Source organism: Astatotilapia calliptera, chromosome 7, assembly GCF_900246225.1.
Source record: "Astatotilapia calliptera chromosome 7, fAstCal1.2, whole genome shotgun sequence".
Lineage (NCBI taxonomy): Eukaryota > Metazoa > Chordata > Actinopteri > Cichliformes > Cichlidae > Astatotilapia > Astatotilapia calliptera.
Window position 1 is genome coordinate 57,635,589 of NC_039308.1, and position 24,367 is coordinate 57,659,955.

General features: G+C 40.4%; 1 protein-coding gene across 5 annotated transcripts; it reads right to left on the reverse strand.

The window, feature by feature from the left end:
- Positions 1 to 1,059: 1,059 nt before the first annotated feature.
- On the reverse strand, positions 1,060 to 23,881 carry ppp6r2b (protein phosphatase 6, regulatory subunit 2b). 5 transcript variants are annotated; one of them, XM_026176073.1, is made up of 29 exons: positions 23,502 to 23,881; positions 22,069 to 22,139; positions 21,808 to 21,963; positions 21,582 to 21,680; positions 21,049 to 21,235; positions 19,864 to 20,001; positions 19,675 to 19,740; positions 19,414 to 19,526; positions 19,213 to 19,326; positions 18,878 to 18,998; positions 18,288 to 18,449; positions 17,973 to 18,206; positions 17,791 to 17,855; positions 17,589 to 17,704; positions 17,382 to 17,467; positions 17,199 to 17,276; positions 17,001 to 17,098; positions 16,855 to 16,912; positions 16,586 to 16,707; positions 16,308 to 16,477; positions 16,029 to 16,185; positions 13,696 to 13,775; positions 11,904 to 12,114; positions 11,698 to 11,721; positions 10,872 to 10,997; positions 2,913 to 3,052; positions 2,667 to 2,763; positions 2,086 to 2,210; positions 1,060 to 1,991 (listed from the first exon to the last, which is right to left on the reverse strand). In XM_026176073.1, exons 3-29 carry the CDS (start codon positions 21,933 to 21,935, stop codon positions 1,753 to 1,755), a joined length of 3,354 nt encoding a protein of 1,117 aa, XP_026031858.1. In that variant the 5' UTR covers positions 21,936 to 21,963; positions 22,069 to 22,139; positions 23,502 to 23,881; the 3' UTR covers positions 1,060 to 1,752. The 5 variants fall into 5 exon arrangements, with proteins under 5 accessions (XP_026031858.1, XP_026031853.1, XP_026031855.1 ...); XM_026176068.1 differs by lacking the exons at positions 1,060 to 1,991; positions 2,086 to 2,210; positions 2,667 to 2,763; positions 2,913 to 3,052 and adding an exon at positions 5,863 to 9,489 and having other exon boundaries at positions 13,696 to 13,778; positions 23,502 to 23,880; XM_026176070.1 differs by lacking the exons at positions 1,060 to 1,991; positions 2,086 to 2,210; positions 2,667 to 2,763; positions 2,913 to 3,052 and adding an exon at positions 5,863 to 9,489 and having other exon boundaries at positions 23,502 to 23,879.
- Between the last annotated feature and the right edge of the window lie 486 nt (positions 23,882 to 24,367).

A 24,367-nucleotide genomic window follows, 5' to 3' on the forward strand; every position in this document is an offset into this window, starting at 1 on the left:
ATATGCCATCAGGGGTAAGCACATCATTTTTAAATTACTAATTATACGTAAGGATAATTAGTAATAGTAGGAGCTTCAGGTGGTGCAGGGGCATCAAACGGGCGCTGGGTTTGTCCAGATGTTGCAGAAAGCATCCCTCATGACAGGGCCATGGTCTGTGTGGTAACAACTAGGTTTTTCAACAGGACAACGCTACAGTACACAATGCCCGCAGGACAAGGGACTTCTTCCAGGACAATAACAGCACTCTTTTGGACCATCCTGCATGTTCCCTGTGAACCTTTGGGGATGGATGGATGGCTAGGGAAGTTTACAAAAATGGGCAACAGTTCCAGACAGTAGATGCCCTTCTTGCGGCTCTCTTCACCACTTGGAGAAATGTTCCCACTTACCTCATGGAAACGCTTGCATCAAGCATGCCGCAACAATTTTTTGAAGTGATCAACAATAACGGTGGAGCTACTCATTACTGAGTTAATGTTTAGAACTTTTATGGCTGATCAAAAGTTTAAGACCACATCTTAAAAAAAACCTGTAAGCTCCCCCAAAATCAGAAATCAAACAGCTTGATTCAGTTTAAGCTTTGTTTTCAATAAATTGCATGCTTAAAAAATTGTTTTGTCTCACTCCTATTTCTTCTTGTTGCATGTTGAAACTCTACCTGGAACCATGTTAAGATACAAATATGCAAAATATGAATTTTTCGCTATTTTTAAACGTAAACTTTTGATCAAGACTGCATATGGCACAGGGCCCGTTAGGCTCATTTAATGCAGTGTGGCTCGAGTGGCCTGACACTTCCCAGAAACAACGCTGTTAACCAAGAAGAATGTACAGTAGAGTTTGTATGTTGAAGAGGCACATTTTCTATTTGTTTTGCAGCACTAAAAAGAAAAAAGACGACTCTGAAAAGAAACAAAAATATTCATACAATTCAATGTTTACAGTATGTGATCCCTTGGCTTTGTGGGCCTCAAACGGCGTTCACATCTGAAATGAGAGAACCAGTGCAGCCAGATGTTTTGTCAACACCCTTACATTAAAACAGAAAAACCACCATTTAACTCTCATAAGTCAGTTTAATCATAAATCCAGTATGTAAACAAATATTTACAGATGGTGCAGGGAAAATGTGATACGTGCTGGATTCCTTTACTAGCAGCAGGTGGCGCTGATTATAAACCAAAGACCTGAAAATATGCTAAATAAAACAGCACCAGCACCCACTTCAGGATCAAACACAAAGTCCCTCCCTGTCTTTAACCAATTCTTCCCACTTTTTTGCATTCACTAATTTCTCCAAAATAAAGTATGCATGCTTTTCAGTTCCACTGTACAGATAATGGCTCACAAATATTTATTACAAAGTACTCTAAAATACATGAAGATGCAGATGCAGCATTTTTGCACGGTGCACAAAATACAAAAATGGCACAAACTGGGTTTGTTTGGTTAAGTGACCTTGAAGATCTTGACCTTATCAAAGTAAAATAGTGCACCATTATGTTAAAAAAGCAAAAAAAAAACCCAACAACAACAAAACAAAGCATGCAATAGTCATACACTTCAGTCCAATTCTACAGAACAGGAGCATTGTTTCTTTGCATTGCTCTCCTTATAGAGCTTTCTTTAAAAATCTATACTGGGGAATACGTTTAAATTTGGCCCAGAGTGGTGAGAGACAATCAGCTTTAAGAAATAAATAAGCGTGCAATGATGTGATTGTACAATATCTGCGGCTGCCCTTTAAGTTCACCCTTGTCGTCCCAAAGCTGTGATGAGGTCCTGCAGTGGCTCAGTGTCTTCTGGATCCAGCAGCTCATGGTGCCGGCAGAAGAGCGTCAGGTGCATGAAAAGCGTGTTGAGGTGCGGGTGCAGACCCACCTGCTGGGCCTGTGTGTAGTGAGACCAATAAATGTGAGCCATTGTCCTGAACAACAACAGAAACACCTTCTGGACCATAAACACGAAGCCTGTCGGAAATTTTGCACCTGGAGAAACAAGGAAGAGATGACAGTTTAAAACTAAAACTGAAACTGAAACGTGCCGTGCAATTAGGTAACACACGATGTAAATGCACTCTACCTGCTTTTGTAGGGAACACGTCTTCATCAGTCAGTAGGTCCTGAATGTATGACATGGCGTAGTCAAAGTAAAGTGGAGCAGAGCACTTAAGCTTCCTGCCATGGTCATCAGTCCAAACATAAACCCTGAGGACGAAAGCGTACTAAAAGTTTACACAACATGGAAACAACAGAATCCGTACTTGATGTTTTTTAAAGGGTAAATATTGTGATGGCACTCCTGGGCTGATAAAGACTGAGAAGCTGCTCAGAGCTCAGCTTAAAGACTGATTATAGTACATTTAGGTCAACCTCATGCAAGCTCTCCTAATGCTGTTAGCAAAAAGGCCGTTTGCTGGCAGTAGTGTTGGGAAAAAGGGAAAAACGAACTTTTAAAACAATTCACATAAACATAATTTAGGAGCTTGGACATTTTACTTCAGCACATGCTGATTGCTTGCACTTTACCCCAATGACTGCAACAGATATAGTGTGCAAGGTTACCCATATATAATATGAATATAATATTATATTATACATCAAGAACAGCTTTTGTATCTGCATACGGTGCCACAATTTGCAGTATAATACTGAGTAACTTACGCGTTGCCTGGTCCACAGGCAGTTGGGCATGTGCTGGGAGTGCAGAACTCTGATAGGGCACTGGAGAACAGGTTTATATGCTTGAAAAATGCCACAGCTGGAAAGAAAATAAATAAGCACAGCAACATTATATCTTGCGCACGTTGCTGTTCTCTCTTCTTCTTTGTTTTTGCAGAAAGAAGAAAAGTGTTGGGAGTTAAAGAGCTACAGAGAAATGAGTCCAAACACAAATCTGTTACTACTTACTGTTGCTGGCAAGCCACTCTGCCTTGTCGACGCCAGGCGGCAGAGCTATGAGGGCATACATGTCTGCATGTGTGATCCGCTGACACACATACTGCTGCTGCAGATATGGACGCGCTTCCTGGTTATTGTTATTAATCCCCCTTGAGAAGACAGTTCAGAGTTAATGAAGCCGACACAGAAAGAGAAAGAGTGGGAGACCGAAAAATATCGCTGTGTCTAACGACCAACGGGTCAGTGGATTAATGACTGCTGCTGCACTCAGTAGATATGATGTTTTAAGTTCTTTCATCTATCTTGCTCTGTGTTGGCTGACACACACACATTGAAACATACGAGCACTGCTGTGACTGCAGACCTAAACATCCAATACAGCAGCAGTTAATGTAATGAAGGCAGTCAATTCAGATCCAGCGTAATTACTGTTAATGAAGCAGACTGCTGCAGCGGTCAATGCTGGAAAGCAAATAACTGAGCAAGATTGTGCAGGATAATGTAGAGCCGAGTGCTGAGGCCAACCCTCTTTGGGAAAACATCTCTTTTTCCTACATCGGTTTATATACTGCACCTACTGATAAGCTACAGACAGGGCTTATTAATCAGGAAGGTGTGACAATATAGATAGAGAATACTGGGAATGTATGATGTTTACAGTGTGATGGAGAGTCAAACCTGGCAGCAGAATTTGACTTTATTCAAAGCAGGGATGCAGGATAGTTGCTCCTGATCAGAGCAGGCTAACTCAGACTTTTAGTCAAGACTTTGCAATATTAAAAGTGTAGTGGATCAGGCAGCTGTCACGCTCAGCTTTCTTACACACACACACACACACACACACACACACACACACACACACACACACACACACACACACACACACACACACACACACACACACACACACACACACACACACGCAACAGCTGAGGGTTTACTTAGTATGACCTTGCCTGCTGTGATAAGGAAAACACAGTACTCTCCATGGGGTTTCACTCCCCCCTGTATAAATGTGTTAGTGTGTGTGAGAGAGAGTGGCTGCCAGGGATCATTTGTGTAAAGGTTTAAACAGGAGGTCTTTTGTCAAACGTGAAAGGTCAGAGCAGTCAGAAAGGGAGGAAGAGTGTCAGAAATCAATGTAAACATTAGCTGTGCAAAGGTACAGTAGAGCAAAGCTTTGCCAAGCCATGACAAACTTTCCTAATGTCCACAGGAACATCAGCTGCTCACATCCTGCTCTGTTACAGCTCACTGACATTAACTCAGTCACCTCCTCTCTTGGCTACAGGTTGTCAGCACACAAAAACAAAGAACCCAAAGCTAGTTGTCATGTTGTGTTTTTTGTGTAAACACTCTCCTCTGTGACCCTGCTCTCCTGCACTCGGCCATCTGTCCACTTTTACTTTGTCCATGAGCGGGTTTCTCTTCGCTACAGCGAGCTGGCTGTAAAAGATTCAACCTGGAGCAAAACATTTGCCTAGTAACTCAGATAAAACACATTTTCCCAGTGCCTTTCCTCATATTAGTTTTAACTGCTGCTCATAATGTGTTCCCGCTGTTAGAGGAATCCACCGTCACTGATGGCATCAGGCAAATATGTAACACACACGCACACGCACACACACACGCGCACACACACGCACACGCACACAGTCTTATCTGGAGAACATTCCTGAGTAAACCATGTGCAACCAGCTTTCTAGTCACATTTCTTACACACCATTAACAGATATAAGTATTGTCCTCTTTTTAACATGAGTGTTTGTTCTATCAAAAATACAGAAGTAGTAAAAGATTGACAGGACAAACAAAGAAATGCAATAAAAAAAAAAAAAAACAAGGAGAAAAAGAGATATAACTTACAATTTGTCACTGCTGATGTCAGAGGGCTGAAGGGTCTTCCCGTCTGCTTCTTTAGCCGAGGGGTAACTATGGCACCCCCCCATGGCGTGAAGCTAAGAGCAGAAATGTTGATCGTGCCAGCTCCACTTTTCCATCCCAAACACACACACTTCTACACAGTCTGGGCAACATATGGCCACCACTGCTCCAACACAAACATGTCTCAGCTCACAAACCGATCCAAGGTATCACACCCCCCCCTCAAAAATCTCCTCTACATAAAGTTTGTTTTCTCCAAAGTATAGCGAAAAAGTAGTCCAAGAGTTGGGAATCGTCTCCCTTAGTCGTCTCCTACTCTTTTTTTGCTCCAGTGATCCAGTGTCAGTGTGTTTATGTCTCCTTTGTCTGAAGTCCCACACCCCACAGGCTCCTCCTCTCCCAGCTCCAAGCAGACAGGCAGGTTTCTCCACAACCCATTAAAAGTACAAAAACACAACTCCGCCTTCTTCCCTTTTCCACCCACTGCAAACAGACTCTCCTTCATGCACTCTGCGCAGAGAGAGCAGGCAGGTGTGGATCAAAACCTTAAAAGGTGTTTGTTTTTTTTTCCCTGGTGCAAAAGTAAGTAAGAAGGGAAGAAGGCAGGGAGAATGGTAGAAAAGAGTCTTACCTCTTAAGACTTAACAGTATCTGTGCTCCAGGATTAGTATGACAAACATCTAAGCTCAGGAAAGAAGCCATACACCCACGGGTAAAACGGTAGCTACATATAGAGAGGACCACAGGCTGAAAAACTGAAATGTAAGTGAAGCGAATGAGCACAAATGAAGGCTCTTCAGGTCCTTCTCAGCTGTTATGTGAACCAACTTTACTTGATGCCTGCAGCACACTGACATCTAACTGACAGGCAGGTTTATGTTTGCAGCAGAGGAGACGCTGTGAGGGTGTAGCACTGATTGTATGTGTGGGAGACGGGGACCCAACATAATCCACCTGTTCAACTTCCCTTAAGGTAAACATATTCCAAAGACCATGTCCTGTTGACTCTTTCTCTCTCTGTGTACTGTGTGGTGTGTGTGTGTTTTACAGTAAGCGTCACACAAACAGAGGCGTATTTATCTTTGACATATTTATTAGGTTCATATCTGAATGTACAAGCTAAATTGACAACAGGTAACAGACACATTACTCTAAATGAAAAAAAGAACCCAAAAACAAAGACACCAGCATCAGTCCGCTTTACAAAAAAAGGCATTTAACCACACGGCTGTTTTTCCCACCACTCCCCCACACATCTGCACACACATGCCCTAATATAATAATAAGCTATAATGTGAGAAAAAACTTTGAAATGGTCTCAGTGTAAATAATAAGTAATTGGTAAGTAACAACTTCACACCCATTGTTTCTCAATAAAGTTCGGGGCACACACTGTGCAATACAGCGAATGCCCAAAAAGAGGTGAACGAGGCTAATGTGCAAACTTAATGGCACTTAGAGATGAATGCAACGTACCATTATGCATAATGTGACAACATACCCGTAGCTAAAACACTCAAACTGAAGGGGGCACACAAACATGCATTAAATACACATACACACAAATGGTATAGGCCAGAAGCACTGCTTAGGCTTAGTGACGGGTGGGATGCCATATTCTGACCATGTGAACAACCCTGACAAACGCAGCCCTATTTTTCCTCTTTTAACCCTGACAACGAAGCGGTGCTAGCTCTGTGCAGTTTCACTTCAAACGGCTCAAAGCGGTGAACAGATGAAAGCAGAGGAGGAAGAAAGAGCTGTGATCTAAGACGAATCTTCAAAGTCTTTCTTTGACTTGTGGCATTCTCTTCTCCAGCTAATAACTCCATCACATGATTCACAAAGAAAAAAAAAAAAAACATGAGCAATGGATCAAACAAAGGCTGCTTCAGATAAATCTACACCTCTAAGACCACTGCAAGAAAAGAGGCTACTTCACAGATATGAAACCCAGTTGTACACTGGTGGGAAGACACACTTTGGCAGAAAGCATTGAAGAAAAAACAACAACAAAAAGATATTCTAAAGTGTCTACGTGATTCACTCGTCAAGTCAAACATTCCCATCGCTCTGAGGGAGGGAATTACGTAGGGGCGCTTAGCGCCACCAAATTAAAAAACCAAAAACCAAAAAGTGCTTCTTGAAAAAGTGCTTTTAAAATAAATACAACAATCTCAGAGAATCGTTCCATAGGTAAATGCAATTTAATTCGACTCCTACCCTGAGAAAGAGAGAGACGAGGAGAAAGATGACGTAAAGGATGACTGTCTGGCACACACAGATTTTAAAGGATAATTCAGTACAACTTGGGTCACGTTTTCTTACGTATTGTGTTGTTTAATGTAATCTGATTATGACCAGACTGGATTAAACCGGTTAACTGTTTATAACAAGCATAGATTTGATGAAGCAGGAAAGATCAGACAGCTAACTTAATGGCGTGCCACCTCAGTGAGCACTGATGGTGTTGCTGCAACTAATGTTGACTTTCATTACCGACTCAAGTTCCCCCCCCCCCCGGAATTCTCGGCCTCTAGCAGTTCTATCGCACCTTTTTCTGCGTCTTGCCATTGCTCCACTTGTGCAAGAATGTGAGTAATGTTACACATTCCTGCAAGTGGCTGCAGACACTACACTGATCGACAGGAAGAACAAGACTGCTACCAAGTAAGCAAGAACGTAAACAATGCTGGATTTGAAATATCTACCAATGAATTAGCATTGCAAAAGGAAATGCACTCCAGACGTTTCTTAGAGAACAATGGGTTTTGGTGAATGACACCTGAGGTCACAATATTTCCTTTGTAAGTAAACTCCACTGGGCACCTCTAATCTGCCAAGTAAATTTAAGTGTTTTGGTCTGACCGGTCTTTTGAAAATCCAAAATGAAGTTAAAGCAGGAAATGGAGCAGCTAAATTAGGCAACATTAATTTACCGATTATAAAAACCTGTGCCTAATGTGCTTCTGTTGATTTATTATTGCTCTAACAAACACATTTGTTCAGATCCAGTTTAAATTAATCACCGTTGTTACAGTGGAAACACATGCGTACACAAACGATATGATCAAAAAGCAGTACATGGACTATTTTATTGTTTATCATAATTTTCCCCCTGAATTTGACTATTTAAATTATGCAAAATGGGTTTAAAATTGATACAGGGTGGAAATAAAGAAAAAAAAAAAAGACCCAAGTTGTCATTAACAAGAATCATCCTCAAAATAAACAAAATGGAAGACGTACCGTAGACGACCAACTCGTATTCACAGCATGCACACTCCTAAACTGCCATGTAGGAAGCATGTAGCAAAGAAACATGAACTGATGCTGGCCTATTAACCGAAACACAGACATCATTATTGCCTCATTTCGACAGTACGACACACATACGATACACACATCGCAACCTGCAAAACAACCGCCTTGCCGTACACTGGATTTATTCCAAAAATAGATATGATGTTTATATATATACTGTTTACATTTATATTACGTTTACAGATTACCAAGAAGAGCCACAACCTAATACAGGTTCAAATTTCACAATATTACATTTAAACAGCTCTGAGGGTGGTATGAACTTATACGTGGGCTGCCATTTTTTTCCTTTTTTTTTGCATCTAGATATGGTTGTGTACACTTGTGTGTGTATGGCACTGTGTGTCTGCGTGTGTGTTACACAGGTGTGCTTTCTTTCTATCTGCATACCTCTCCTTTGACCTGAGAAACGTACTCTGTACCTCAGACAGAGCTCAAACACACACGCCGGCACACACGTCTATACACATGGACACAACAGTACACACACGCGCGCACACACGTACCCCTAAACTACTTGAATCTTTCAGGAGGAGGAAGTGACACACGCGAGGCCCCCAAATCCAATGCTCCAAACTAACAAATAGAGAGCACTTGCGCGTCATGTGATCAAAGGAGATAAAAACTTACTTGACTCAGAAATGATCAGATAAGTCGCATATTTGCTATAATGACCTGTCTGCCCGGCACGAAGACTGAAATGTTGTACACAAAATGGCAGCTAGCTAGCGCTTTGCAAGCATCTTGGCGTCTGTAATCTTGGCTGATTATTTGAATGCTTTTTGTTACTAAAGTGTAAACAGTCAAATGCTCTCCTAGAAAACAGAAAAAAATCCACTGGACCATATTTATACCTGGAGAGCAGACAGACCCAAATAATCTGAAATCCCGGTGCTTAATTTAATAAAATGTCAAATTTCAGAATAGGGTGTTTTCTTAACATTAAAAGTGCAGCTGGCACATCAGTAGATCCCGACAGATAAAGGTGTTTACATTTCCAAGTTTAACGGGAAAGAAATTCATCTTGAAAAAGTTCGTATGTAACACAGTTTGCCTTTGGTGTGCCTGGCACAATGAAATGTTTTTCATAAAACACACAATTCTTTTTGAAGCGGTTCATTTATAATGATGTCATGAAGGCGCATTAGAGACATCACTAGTACCCATGTGTTGATTTCTGGTATCCATTATAAATACTGCTCGAGCTCTGCACTAAGGATCTTCCATTCACTTACACGTCTTTTAGACACAAACGAGGGTATTGATGGACTGCTAACAGGAAGCAAAGGTGGCGTGGCTGTGTGTTGAATGATCAGGTATGAAGTGTGTTCCTGCACCACTTCGTTAGGCCGGTCCATTAGCGGGGGACTGCATCTCTCTGTCAGTTAAAAAAAAGAAAGAAAAAAAAAGAGAGAATTCAGACGAGTTGGTTTCCTTGTGGCTACTGTTGCTATGCATGTCAAACGACACTGGCCCATTCAAGTTTGGAAATCCAGCTTGTTATCATTACCTTAGCACAACACCAAGGCTTTAGATCCAAAACCAACAGGTAATATCATGATGGGTGTGTACATCTTTTATGTACAGTCTATTTGTTCACTAGCCCATATTTTCACCTAAAGGAAGGAGAGATGATCTAATAAAAAATATTTTTTTAAAAACTGACAAGAGAGTAGGAAAATGGACTATAATATGCACTGTGGCTGCAAAGAAAATTCAATTGTAAAGCTGCAGAAAAATCTTAATCTTGTGAATTCATGACCATCACAAATGCACCATTCCTTGGACTCTACAATATGTGCTGCTGTTTGTTTCTAACATGGCAGCTGAACATTATAAACCTTTACAAATATAACCTTACAAACAGTTCTTACATTGTTCCACACATCCTCTTATGGCCTCCCTGTAGTTTTTTTGCGAGATCAAAGTGAAATAAATTTGATTTGTTGAATACGTATTCTTAACTAACCTGTATTCTATTAATTGATTTTCCAGCTGTGCAAAGGGGTCATTACAAAAGATTAGAACCAAGTATAATTTAACTTGTGCTTATATATTTTACAAATCTTTAATTAAAAAATTTAAATTAATTTATATATTTTCTGCATCGCATGGTGAATACATGTAATAACTTTGCAACTGGGATTTATTCAGTGCTCAGCAGGTTGCATGTGTACAACATATTCCTTCAGCATGTAATCTATATTGCACTTGTGTCACATGTGACACGTGTCTCTAAAGAATAGATCTTTAAAAAGAAAAATTTGTACCATTTACATACTTCATAAACTTTCATTTGTTCCAACTGTAATTTGGGGTTCAGTAACTTTTACTAAAGACAGAAAAACTGCTCAACTACAGCAGAGTATCCATCTACAGCCTATGCAATGATGCTGTATGTTGTTGTATGACAGAAACTAAATTATTCAACAAAGAGGCCAAAAAATCTCCCATTTCTGGAATTGTAAATCACCACAACAGTCCTGTAAGTGATGTAAAATTGTTTATTTTTGGCTGCCCTGGACGTAGATAAAACATTCATGATTTAATACTCCTTAAAGCTTCTAAGAAATGCAGCCAATTAGATATGACAGGTTACACCTCTGTTCTTGAGGTCAGAAATGTGCGTAGGTTGTGCGGTGACTCGTCAAAGAGCTCTCACATAAAGAGGTGCTTTGACAGGGATGAATCACTGATGCAATGTTTGGTGATCTCATCCCTCTATTCATCTCTATACAAAACACACAAATGCAAACTTACTGTGTAACAGCAGCTGCCTGGTTAGCCGAATCAGCAGTAACTGGGCTGGAACTGTTCTCATGTTGCTTTCCTTTTTCACCTTTGCCACTTTCTTTATCGTTAGCGAGCCCTTCCACTGGCACGTCGCTGAAAAAAAACAAAACAAAACAAAACAAGAATTACAGCTTTAGCTACGAAAACAAGTGACAGCTGAACTGAGTACTGTAGATGCTCCTTTCTGCTGCTTGCTAAATTGTCTCCATCTGCTCTGATCTGTGGCCTCTGTCCCCGCTGTCCACTGAGTTCAGATTGGACTTTAACTCCAGCATGCTCGTTGGTGCACTGTTAGTAATTTGCTAATGTACTGGTTTGTTAGGATGTTGATAAATTGGATAGGTGGCAACCTTTATTCATAGCATGCTATCCAACAGACCGTTAGTGGTGAGGGTTCTCTGAATGAAAAATCATATCGAGCCCTAATGTTATGATTAAAAATAAAACCAAAATATCACATCATTACAATCAGCACTAATATGCTACTCTTCTCTCATCATTATACTGTATAAAACAAGTAAGGTAACAAATAGTCAACCATCTTTTCTTTCATAAATGCACAGTGAATTTCTGTTATATTTGAGAATCACAGAGAATACAGAGACTCTACAAGTCACCAGGTTGGAGTTAGTGGATTTTCTTTTTTATGAATTAGGCTTGGCCTGAATTATGCCATAAGGAATCATTACTCCTCATCCTGTTAAAGGCAACAAGCAAAACGCATCTTAAATCCTTAACACAACTCCAGGAAGCATTCCACACTTCAGAGCACAGGACCTCAAGCACAACATACCGTCTGACTGCAGGTCTGAATACTCTGGAGTCAAGGGGAGATGAGAAAGGAGGGAACAAACAGGGGGAGGAGGATAATCAGAAAAAAAGCAGAGAAGGGGAAGCAAAATTGTACAGGAGAGCAAAGGGAAAGGAGGGCTTTATCAAAGCCTGGCACACTGGACCAGACAGAACAGGATCTCCCTATTTGTGTGAGAGAATGTGCACCTGCTGAAGACTGCCCTCTCATTTTTGGCGTCAACGGTGAGCCGGATGGTCTCCTTGCCAGCACCTGTGGTGATGGTCTCTGTGGTGACCGTCTCACTGGATGTGGATTCTGTCTTTCTTTCTTCCTCATCGCTGTCGGAGCTGCTGGAGGAGGAGCTGTCTGATGCCACTAGTGGTGCTTTCCTTGCCACGCAAACACTCCACACACACGCTGTTGAGATTAACAGGAAAGAAACAGTTTGTAAAATTGATGCATGGTTATCTGAAAAGCTTACCTGCCATTAGGGCTGCTCAATTAATCGAATTTTAATCACGATTACGATCTGGGCTTTCAACGATCATTAAAAATGACGGAGCCGATTATTAGCCCCTCCCTCATTTATCCGCGACACCTTAAAGGCCGGTCCGTGAAAATATTGTCGGGCATAAACCGGTCTGTGGCGCAAAAAAGGTTGGAGACCGCTGATTAAGAGGACCCGAGGGAAGCTCGGAAAGCTCGGAAAGCTAAGCAGAAGTTATTTGGAGAGGAGAGTGACTGCTGTTGGTTGAAAAGAGAGGAAAAAAAAAAAAAAAAAAAAAACTTCAGTGGTGTTGCACACTATTTTATATTATTTTTTAAAGTCATTGTTAACCCTTTAAATCCGGTCAGAGCAGCATGCTCCGTTTTGTGTAACTATTTTTAAATCCCTGTAGAACCTGAACCACGTAAGCTAGCGCAATAATTTGTTTTGCATATGAAACCGGAGGAGTTGTACTTACATCTTATGCCATCAGCTTGTCCTCGGTCACGGTTTCCTTCCACATAAAGCTTTGCAAAAATTGCATAAAAAGCGCTTGCAGGAACAAAAACATAATATTCCAGAAACACGCTTTGCCGATCCGATCAGCTGTTCGTAACACTTCCCACAGTGAAACAGACGTCAGCGCGAACTGTCGCATGTCCGCCATTTCCTGGCCGAAACCGGAAGTGACGTCATTTTCGCAGAAATGTAGTTTTTTTACTTGTAGGCCTTAAAAACATCTACTGGTCATGTTTGACTTTTCTGAATAGTTTCTGGGATGCTTGCACTGCTGGAAATAGTTTATTTTGATGCGCATGCTGTTTTCTTTGCAAATTTGCATCATAGGATTGTTTTTTTTGTTTTTCCTGCAGTATATAAAAATTGGTGTATCTCCAAAATAAAACTATGAAGACACTCAAAATAAATTTCCTGTTGTTGTAAACTATTTTTTGCAACTTTATTGTATTTAAAGTTTTGAGGGATAAACCTCTTAAATTTCTCCAAGTAGAAATATATGTAAAAAAACAAAACAAAAACGATATAAATTTTTTTGTAGTTTATTGCACTTTTTTGCAATTAATGTAGTTACTATGGACTTAATGCATACATATTATTAAAATATGGGCTATAACAGTTATTTAGCAACTTGAAATGCTCCCACAAATGGCACTACAACATGTAAAAAAATAATATAAGCTCTGGCGGACTTGGTTCTATGGTAGGTCTTAAAGGGTTAAATAAATATCGTCAAATAATCGCGATCTCAATTTCAGTGAAAATAATCGTGATTATCATTTTTGCCATAATCGAGCAGCCCTACCTGCCATAAAGTTAACCAACTGACTGATAGAGATGTTAGAGGCGTTGTCATTTAGATATCCTTCCTGTGGACCATGATATATGGAGTTGAATAGAAATACAGTGGAGACTTTTTACCATTTCTGTAGTTTTTTTATGTTTGAGTGAAGTGTTACAAAATATTCACAGTCAGTCATTCTGAGGCTACTTACGGTTTTGGTTTGGTTTGGGGATGTCTGATCCACTGAGCTCTGAGTCCACAGGTGAGCTGCATCTCGGGCCTGTTTCAGAGCTGCTGGACATAAGTCACACAAATAATAAAACAGAGAGAAAATGCACTGCATCTAATAAACTACACACACCCTTTGTATGTGGAGGTTGTATTTGTTTACCTGTGATACTTGTAAAATCAGATGCAAAATCAATGACTAGGAAAAGGCACTCAGTTTGTTCACAACAGCTAGCAAAGAACACAGTATGGCACTGCATGCGAATGTAGAGTAGATAAGATAAGATAAGATAAGATAACCTTTATTAGTCCCACATGTGGGAAATTTGTTTTGTCACAGCAGGAAGTGGACAGTGCAAAAGTTATGACGCAAAAATTAGAATACAATAAGAATAAATACAGTACACAGCTGTACAGAATAGAATAAAATAATATACTATATACAGTAGAATAAAATAGAATAAAAATATACAATAAGATAAAAATAGAATACGAATGCTATATACAACTGAGTAAAAATACAACGATGCCAGAAAAGATTATTGCACTTAGTGTTATTGCACATGTGTGGATGTGTGTGTTTGTTCAGTTAAAGTCTTTGTTGTGGAGTCTGACAGCAGTGGGGAGGAAAGACCTGCGAAATCTCTCCGTCCCACACCGTGGGTGCCGCAGTCTCCCACTGAAGGAGCTGCTCAGTGCTGTCACAGTCTGCTGCATGGGGTGGGAGACGTTGTCCAACAGGGATGACAGGGAAGCCAAATCGCATAAACGATTTGTGTTCCCCACAACAGCTCAAGCTTTCAATGATTTAAACTAACACAAGTTAACATGTTAATTAGGGCTGTTCGATATAACGATATATATCGGATGACGATATAAAAACGTCTATCGTTTAATTTTACGCTATCATTTGTTTCGTGGTGTCGCAAAATAAACTGTTTAGGGCAATATTTTTTCATCGTTTTGATGGTCACTGTAGTGGCTATATTAATTTCTTAAAGTTCTCTCTTTCTCTTATATTTAATATAACCACACTACAGACAGACAAGCGCCTGTTTTTATGGGTTGTCCTTAGCAACAACGACGGTAATGCCATCGCATGTCCGCTTGTTTATTTTCCACATAAACCTTTCACAATAAAGCTCAAGATCCTGTTGAGAATTTTCAAAAGAAACTGAATCACGTGAAAAAGTATGCAGAGTATTGACGGATGAGAAGCAAAAAAAAAAAAAAAAAAAAAAAAAAGAGTCGTCAGGTGCTAAAAAATAAACCTTTGACTCAAATGTTAGAACAGGCTTTCCCTGCAGCACGCCGTGCAATAAATACTCACAAAGAAAACGGCGGCCGTTACAACTTATGTCTAAAAATGTATAGCTTCATGCATCGGTTAAAGCACTCGACTCCAGGTACATGACGCCCAGCTGGAGACACTTCACCTACACGAGATTCACAGAATTTACAGAAAATATTAAATTTTTTGTGAGTTATATCATTATCGGGACAATAGATGTTTTATATTGGGATATGAGATTTTGGTCATATTGCACAGCCCTAATGTTAATCTAACAAAAGTTTTAATGTTATTAATCTGTACTGCCCCACTATGCTGTAAACAGTGACCCTGCCACTAATGACAGATGCATCAGTGTTGAAAGGCTTATTAGCTATCACCTTTGATAATGAATACCTTGTCTACTTCACCTCTTAAAGAATCCACCAATCCAGATCAAAAATCCAGAGAAAAGTAATAAAGTCTCAAGAAGATATAACATCTGTAAAGCAAAGCTCTGCCTTGGACTTGCTGTTTATAGTGATTGGAATAGCCTACAACAGAATGTGCACTGTATGGAAAAAACCTTGATATGGAAAAGATATGGAGAAGTCCGTATCTTTGTTTTTTTTTTAAGAGCCGATCTCAATAGTTTCAAATAGAAAAATTATGCACAGTGTTCAGTGTTGGTGAACATATCCTAACAATACTGGTCATGTGACTAAAATGGTTTGTCGTTAGTTTTGAACACAAATGTTCTCCTTTGCACTACCACTTCAAAAAACGTGTCACTGGGCAGGGAGGAAATTTTGTAATGTTTTTAAAAAAGAAAAACTCATGGTTTTTAGACATTTTTGCACCTTTTTTTTTAGTTTTACTTCGAGTTTCCTCTGAAAAGTACGTCTTTCTATCATAGAAAAAATTATGCCAAATGAGCATTTCCTTTAAATAAAATATTAATCATCACGAGATATATAGTCTTATAATTTTAATTAGATGCTTTTTAGACAATGAACTCTCCTTACATATAATGCACCCAAACTCACCAGCAAAAAGGCTGAAAGTCTGTGAACTTGGCCCATCCCTTCTCCTCGGCCTCTGTTGCAGCTGGCTGAGACACTGGAGCGTCCCAGGCTGAGAAGCCCGCTCCTGCTGCAGGAGCCTTTGAATTCACTTCTCCAAAGTCTGCTACCCATCCAGTGCCTGAAAAAACAAACAAACAAGAGCATACATACATGACATGTGACACTTAAAACCTGCTTTAGACCTAAAATACAACTACGGCAAAACAATTATACACGATTACACGATATATCATATCTCACTCGTTGTTGCCTCGGTCTGGTCCGGACTTGCAAAAGGGTCCAGATCATATTTAGGGTCTTCTCCCTCGTCAGAGTCTGAGTCTGCTGCTCTGCTGGAGCTCTCACAAGTTTCTGTCATGTCACAGGTCTTACTGGTTGCTTGGCTTTGGGAGGACTGTGACCCACCAAACCTTGAAACATATGAAATTTGCACGGAATACAAAACCATCATTTTGAAGCAAAAATAATGATAATAATAAAGATGTTGAGAGCATCTTTATTTAAAGCCATGTAGTTACCTGTTCCGGGACTTGGCTTGTGTTGCATAGTTAATCTCCTTCTCCTCCCAGATGTCCTCCTCCTCATCATCAAAGGGCTGAATCCTCTCTTTGGAACAAGCCTCAAATACAGCTGTGTTAGCCTGCACAAAAAACAAACAAAATAATTAGCTGTCAGGTTTGTTTTCTGAGCTTCAGTGCCTAAAAACAAAAAACAATGTATAGTTAAGAATGAACAAAAATATTTACAGCCTAAGGAAAGAAAGAAAACCCCTTTAAAATCAACTTACACTGTCATGGCCAGCATCAATATTGATATTAATCTCTGCAATCCGATCAAAAGTTGCCCTGCAAAAAGAACCAGGATTCACACCCTCCTCACACACGAGTGAAATAAGAATAAACCATCACTTGAGAAAAATGTCAGCTAATTTACCCAATGCTGTCATCATGATCAGTGAACTCCTCATCATTAAAGCCAAACTGATCCACAAAGTTAGCTGTCATCTGCTGGATCTGGTAGTCTGAAAAGGCCTAAAAACAGATCATAACAAATATAATTACAGCACAAAAGCCCATAAGAGAAGCAAGAAATATTTTAAATATGTGCTTATGTGTGTGTGTGTACGCATACCTGCTGTATTGTCAGTTCTTTGGGGAAGGGGCTCTCCATATCATCCTCTGAGGAAGGACGAGGGTTGCCAGTGCCAACCTTAACATGGAAAGATCAACACTTGTGCAGTGCTTAAAACTCTGAATGTGTGTGTAATGAAAAACAGGTTCTTAATTCTACAGATGTGCATGAATTAGGATTTACCAGGTCTATGGTGTTCTTTCTGTTGGTCTCAGACAGCGTTTGATCTACAAAGGTTTCCCAGCGCCCTCTGTAGTCCTCTGGCAGCTCTACATGCAAACACACAACAGCAGCATTATGAAAGCCATAAGCCAGTTTGGTGTGATTCGTGGTAGTTACTGCTTTCTTCCACACAGAAATGAGTCCATGTGTCCACAAACACATACACACCTGCAATGAGGCTACTGATCTGGGTGTGAACCGGGCCTTTCTCCAGATTGTGCACCACTGTGTTGGCGATCCTGGTCAGATGCCCCATGTAGCCTCGTCGCATACCACGATCTGACCTGAACAAATAGATATGACACTTGGAGAAACCCAGAGATTACCGCCAATTGCCACAAATTCATGTAAAGATCTCAAAGTTACTTACTGAATTTTATCATTTCCTTCCCAAGCCTCTAGAATCCTTTGGACGAGTTGGCAGTGCTGAAACAACTTGGGAAACAAAAACATTGAGTCAATCAGTTATTTATTTATTCCGAAAGAGATGCCACATTGCCCATTCTTGTAGATCAACCCTTCTACTTCACAAATACAAGCAGAGACACTCACATGAGTCACCATTAGGTTATGAGCAGAGTTTTCAGATCTGTCTGATAGTTCAGAAGTCGGGGTCTCGTTCAACTCCTGTTCTGGTGCTGCATCTGGATGAGGCTTGACTTTTTCCTGGGTAACCAAGCCAGGCTGAAGTCTCATTTCGTGGGCACAGGGCCGGACGATAGCAGCAACACAAAGCTCCACTTGGAGATGCAGAAAGTTGTTCCAGGTGTACTTGAAGAACAGGTCCTGTATTTTTCAAAGGGGTATTTAACACGTAATGTTTTCTCAACATAAATAAATTGTCAAAAGTGCAGCAGATTTTCTCACCAGAAGGAGGTTCAGTGTATTGAGTCTGCAGAGTTCCTGTGCTACGACTGCGTGGCTAGCAGAGCTGGTATAAAGCAGAGAAGCCACTAGTCTGGCTACGTGCAGACGCGTGTTCCCCAGCGGTTCCTCCAGCACACCCAAAGTCGTCAGCATAGGCTCTCGCTACATGGATAAAAGGCAGAGGAATTTGGGGAAACACGATCTAGAGGTTTTTGTTTTGTTATACAGGTCTGACTACTGTACAACAACGGCATGTAAACAGCAGAGACTCAAACATACCTGATAAAGAAAGAGGCTGGTGGAGCAAGCAAAAGAAAGCCTGCGTCATGCAGCATGACTTGAGCTAAAAGAGCTTGCACTTTTATACTGGGCAATTTCATCATTTTTGAAACTGAGCACTAACACCTTGATGAAATACACAGGGGATTCCTGATTTTCCATACAAAATGGAATGTATGTGGACAGACTGAATTTATTGATACCTGATTTCCTAAAAGCCCGTTCTCACCTAGGGAAACGCTCACACAACAATCTTAAATACCCTCAAGCGGCTACATTATCATTCATCATAGAAAGACTTGTTTATGTACCTTGGGTGGCTCCAGAAGTAGCTGGTGGAAGTGTATCAAGTGTGGCTGGATGGCCAACAAAATACTGCTGTTAACAGTGTAGCTTCTCTCAAATCCCTGAGCATCCATTACACCATCCACCCTGCCATAAAGACAGAGGAACAAAAACAGAAAACTCAAAATAGATGTTGGGAAGGCTTAATAAATAGGGATATAAAATAAACTTTAACAAATGTTTAAAAAGAGATTAAAATGCCCAAATTTTAAATGAGAAGGCTTGTCAGAGAGCTTTGTAAAGAGAAACTTAGCTGGAATAGCTTCACACTGTTAGAAATTGTTCGAGGTTTCTCACTTACACAGGCCTCCTGATCTCCAGTAAGGTCAGAAGAACCTGAATCCCGTTGACGATACAGCTCTCAGTTCTCTCTCCTGAGAACATATTCTGCAATAACTGCTCCACGCACTCCTGCCTGTATAAACAAAACGGAGTACGTTAGTATCGCTGCATCCTGTTTAGAGAGCATAAACCTGCGTGCATGTGAGTCTTTCCAACTTACGATTCAAGCACAGTCAGCAGTGGGTCAGGCTGTGAAATCTCTTGGAGCTGGCTGGCCTGGTCTCTGCTCAGACGAATGATATCACACAAAGTCTGCGATGCATTTGACTGCCTCTGTGTTGGGCAAAAATCAAACAAACAACAATCACATCTGGACACTCAGTCTTATGAATGGTTTCGTTGTGAATAAAAGCAATGGCACACTTTTAAAGACCAAAATAAAATATTTGTTAAATTTAAAAATTATGAAATTCTCCACTACCTCTTCATCCCTCTCAGGGTGAATGAGCTCTATGAGTCTCTGGGCCAGTTTTTGTTCATTCAGCCACTGTTGAGAAAAATATTGCTTTACAACTAGACAAAAATAATAATAATTAAAAAAAATAAATAAATAAATAAATAAAAATCAGATTTATGTGAAATTCTGAATGTGGGTCTATTTGTCTCGTACAGTAAGTGTCTCCAGTCGTAGAGGCGGTGGCTCCACACAGCTGATAAGGCGTAGGAGCACATCCATCATGGCTGACGTGTCAATATGCTTCAGGACCAAGGAAAGAAATCCATCCTTCTTCTGCAGGAAACTAATCACCTAAACAGTACAGAAAGCAGAGAAAATAATGATTATACAAAACAGGAAACTGAAGAATGGGATAAGGAGCTTGCTGTCAAACAAGTGGTATTATTTCTCAAGACTGACTCGCGCTGCATAAATGTGACACTATTTCCCAAACGATATACTGCTATTTGAGCAATACAACTTGAAATGCAATAAAATCTAACACTGTGGGTGACACCGTAGTACAAAGACAGATAAACCATTATACACACACACACACACACACACACACACACACACACACACACACACACACACACACACACATAACAAATGCTTCTATTACGCCATCTTCCCTGTGCAATATTTGTTTAACTTCGTTGGAGCAACTATAACCACATAATTTCAAGTATTCTGATTCAGATTCAGTTCAATTATGATTCAATTCATCATGAGCAACTGTTCGGGTTGTACTCTGTTTCACCCGGTGACAGCTGCCCCAGTGACTGTCCCTTATGGTCATGATATAGGTGAGATAGTTGCCTTACTTAAAGTCTTAAAAAGCTACTCTAAAAAATCTGAAACCCCACATCAGAATCAAATGAGCTTCTATTCACACACACAAATATATACAAAGTTCAGAGCAAATGAAATGTAGAGGTAATAAGCTTTCTTTATGTTTTAGTTGGCTTAATACAAGCAGGAATGTTAGCCTTAAATGGAAGACTATATAAGCTGCAGTCCAGCCATTCATTTTTGAGTTAAGTTGTTTTGGACAATAATGGTTCACTAAAATAATTCCCTTCTGATACGGGACAGTTTTGATTATGTGTTGTTTCATAAACAAGCAATCTTACACTAAAATCATCAACTCGGACACTAAAAGGGTAAAATAAACCATGCATGTTGGCACCTCAAAAGAAACAGAATTTTAAAACAATTTTGGGTGAAAGTACATTTTTTGTGAGTATTTTCCATTAACTTGCCTCAGACTTATTAACTGAAAACAACATCACAAAAATGTAACCGTCATCTTTATTAAGCATGCCCTTTTGATGTAGCGGTGTACGTGTGTGTTACCTGCTCAGTCTTCCGTGTGATGAGGTTCCCAATAGTTTTGCTAAAGAAGGATGCCAGGAGGGGGTTAAGTGGGGATGGCTGCTCCAGGAAGGCATACAGGCTTTCCAGGAGTGGCTCCTCATTACCCAGCTTATCATTGATCACTCCCACATCACTTGTCAGCAGCTCACATGCTATATTTGGATACCTGTTGTAAATGGCATGGACATATATTGCAGTAAAATGATGGAGGAACAAAATTATTGCTATATTTTCCACTTCAAAGAAAAACAAAACAAGATAAAATTATCTGGACAGGACTTTCATTGGTTTGCTGGCAACCGGGCAATTAAATAGTTTTGCTAATTTAGGGGAATCATTTCTGTTCTTTTAGTCGGATTAAAAACATTGTTTAAGCAAATCTGAATCCTCTTAAAATCCAGGCTCATCTACAAAGTGGCTGGTAACAGATATAATGTAGTGCAGCACCAGGAATATATTTTTACCCTGAATATAATAAACTACATTAGAATATTCTACACAACAGCACCTACTTGAAGCGCTTTGTCTCCTCTACACCAGTAGGAGGCTCTGTAGTAATCAGTCGAACCAGCTCCTGCATGCTCTGGTCTTGGCACAAGAGCACAAGAAGCCTGCAAAACCACAACGGTGACATAAGATGCACAACTTATTAATTTAGTAAGCATTACAGCAAAGGTGATTGATTATGCGAAATGTGGTAATAATTTGCAGCTACACCAAAGTAGACATTAAACAGACCTCCTGTTTTGGGCCTTGCACTCCTGCAGCACATCCTCCTCATCCATGAGCTCAGCGAGAGTGACATCCTCCTTGTCCAGTAAAGCCTCCAGATGAGAAGATGTGTGTAAATCAAACTTCCAAAACATGACTGACGTCACCGTAGCATACACTCTGCTGTTGAGCAAAAGAGGATGTGGTGCGGAGATAAGCAACAGGATGGTGTAGAATGCACGCAAAAGTTAATTTTTGATTTAGTTTAATTTATTTATGAATGCTTACATTTGGACAAGGAGAAGTATACTCAGTTGGATCTTGCTAAAGAGCCATTTGCCTCACAGACACTGTGCAACCTGTACATCAGAGACAATATTCATTTGAGTATAGCGAAGGTGGAAACACACCCACTTTACTCATTCTAAACACCAGACACACCAACCCAGCAGAGTTGCCTTCAACCCAAAAAAGGGAAGCAGCAAAATGAACAACAAATGTTGGAGAATCATTTACAGTAATATTGCCTCTGCCTTCTTCAGAGCTAGATGAAGGGCTGAACTCAGGCTAAGAGGCTTGGACTCCTCTCTGGAAAGAACAGGAAGCAATGCATCTGTAATTGAGTTACTGCTGCTCATTCGTGTATTAACATTAACCACTTTGCTTAGGGAAGGGACTCACACATGCACTTGCATCAGCAAAGAATGACTGGAGATAAGAAAGATGCACACACTGACCCTTCGGTGACAGAAATGCCTGAGTATGGGAGGTTTCTGGGAGCTAGCAAACTTGAGTCTAGGTGTGGTGGTGATGACAGCTGAATATTGTAAGAGGCAGGAAATGTTGCTTGCTTTGTTAAGGCTTTAAATATTCACCTAAAGCCACCCCACCCCGCAAACTAAACCAAATCAGACCACACTTTGTACGAAGCATCCATCATGAGTCCATTATCTCTTAGATGCAAACACATGTTTACAAACAAACTCTCGTCAACGCGAGAAAACAAGAGGGTAGCGTATCGTTTTACAGCACAAAATATGGCTGGAAATAAGTTACACATATCTAGAGACCATTAAAAGTAGTTGCATAACATTGAACGGTGTCGGAGTACGCCACCCTTGTGCACACATCCCTTGAACAAACACGCAGGGGATAAACAGGTGTCTCGGGAATCTGGGTTTACAGATTCGTCATTGCCATCTGTGGATTTTAAAATTTAATACAACAGCATAACCGTGACAGGCCTGCCAAGGCGTCCTAAGAGCAGCTGTAAACGGTTACTCTGAGCTGTTAGCGGATTTTAGTTATAACAGGGTAACAGTCAAGTCAGCGTGGAGCCGTGTTAGATAGCGAATCCGTGCATTTAACTCCACGTTAACTTATCTCCTTTATCACTGTCTCCCTTAACCACTTTCACTTACCGTACCTTGACTGCAGATCGTAAAGCAGCCCGCTAGCAAAGCAAGCAGTGCCACAGTCGAGTTGCTAACAACCCCCCCCCCAAAAAAAATAATATTATTATTATTATTTCTTACTGGAGACAAACCACATTCAGATTAAAGCTAATATAGGTCAGTATTTATCGCCGCTGGTGAGCTAGGTGGTCGGACGACGTGCTCCTGATTCAGACCTAGCTTGAAGTCACCGTCTTCTGATCGCTTGCACAGGCTTTACGTTGGGCTACACATGTTTACCTCCCAAAAAAGACATACCACCGTTACCTTTGAGCCATTGTTTAATCTGTGGACATCTGGAAGCTGAACTGCAACTCGGCGACTTTGGTTGTCAGGTCACTCGGAGGCCCATCGCAGCCTATTCAGGGCTGCGCTGTTAGCTTAACGATACTACCCTTTCCACCGGCTGCAATGTCATTTACACAGCCGTGTTACTCAGCGGCTAGCTCTGCTGCTGCTGGGAGGGCTGTGTTGACACGGTGTAAATTATTATTCAGGAGTCCAAAGGACCAAATGGGGAAAAAAAATACATAAAAATAGTCAGGTTTGGAAATCAAAATGGCGACTACCTAAAACCTAAACGTAATCAAAAAGTTCGGCTGTCCATCAACTGTGTAAACATCCAGTAAGTCCATATTTATCTGCTGTCATCAAGCACTGCAGCAACATTTAACATTCACATCCATGCTCTCAAACATTTTTTTTTCTTTATGAAAATAAACACTTTAATTTTAAAACTGGGGTGAAGAATGCAATAATGCATACATGAGCATTTATTTAATATTGCAGGAAAATTATTTAGTTGTGCACGTAAAGTAAGCGACAAGTGCAGGGACTGTCTTTTCCGGCTTGATTTTTTTACGAAAACTCACACCTGAACATGTCCCTGTTCTACCTGCACATGAATTCCCACTGTGTAGGGTTACGGGTCTGAATATTCATTAATTATATTTTGTCTTAAGCTGCACCGTGGAGCTGTATCACAGGGTGGAGTCACTTGTTTCAGTATGCTTGTTTCAGTTTAGGTTTTATTGCTGAAAAATGTTTAGTTTTGCTTTAGTTTATTATGAATGAACGAGTTACTCTCATACAAGCTTTCTTTATTCTGCTCTTAAGGCAATTTAAAAGCCACG

Bases quoted from the DNA above. Each gene is read 5' to 3' on its own strand.
- ppp6r2b (XM_026176073.1), bottom strand. From the start codon at position 21,935: ATGTTTTGGAAGTTTGATTTACACACATCTTCTCATCTGGAGGCTTTA. The intron at 17,705-17,790 runs GTAAGTAACTTT...CTATTTGTTCAG, and splicing joins GAAGGAAATGATAAAATTCA to GTCAGATCGTGGTATGCGAC. The intron at 13,776-16,028 runs GTGAGTTTGGGT...TATGTCCAGCAG, and splicing joins GACTTTCAGCCTTTTTGCTG to CTCTGAAACAGGCCCGAGAT.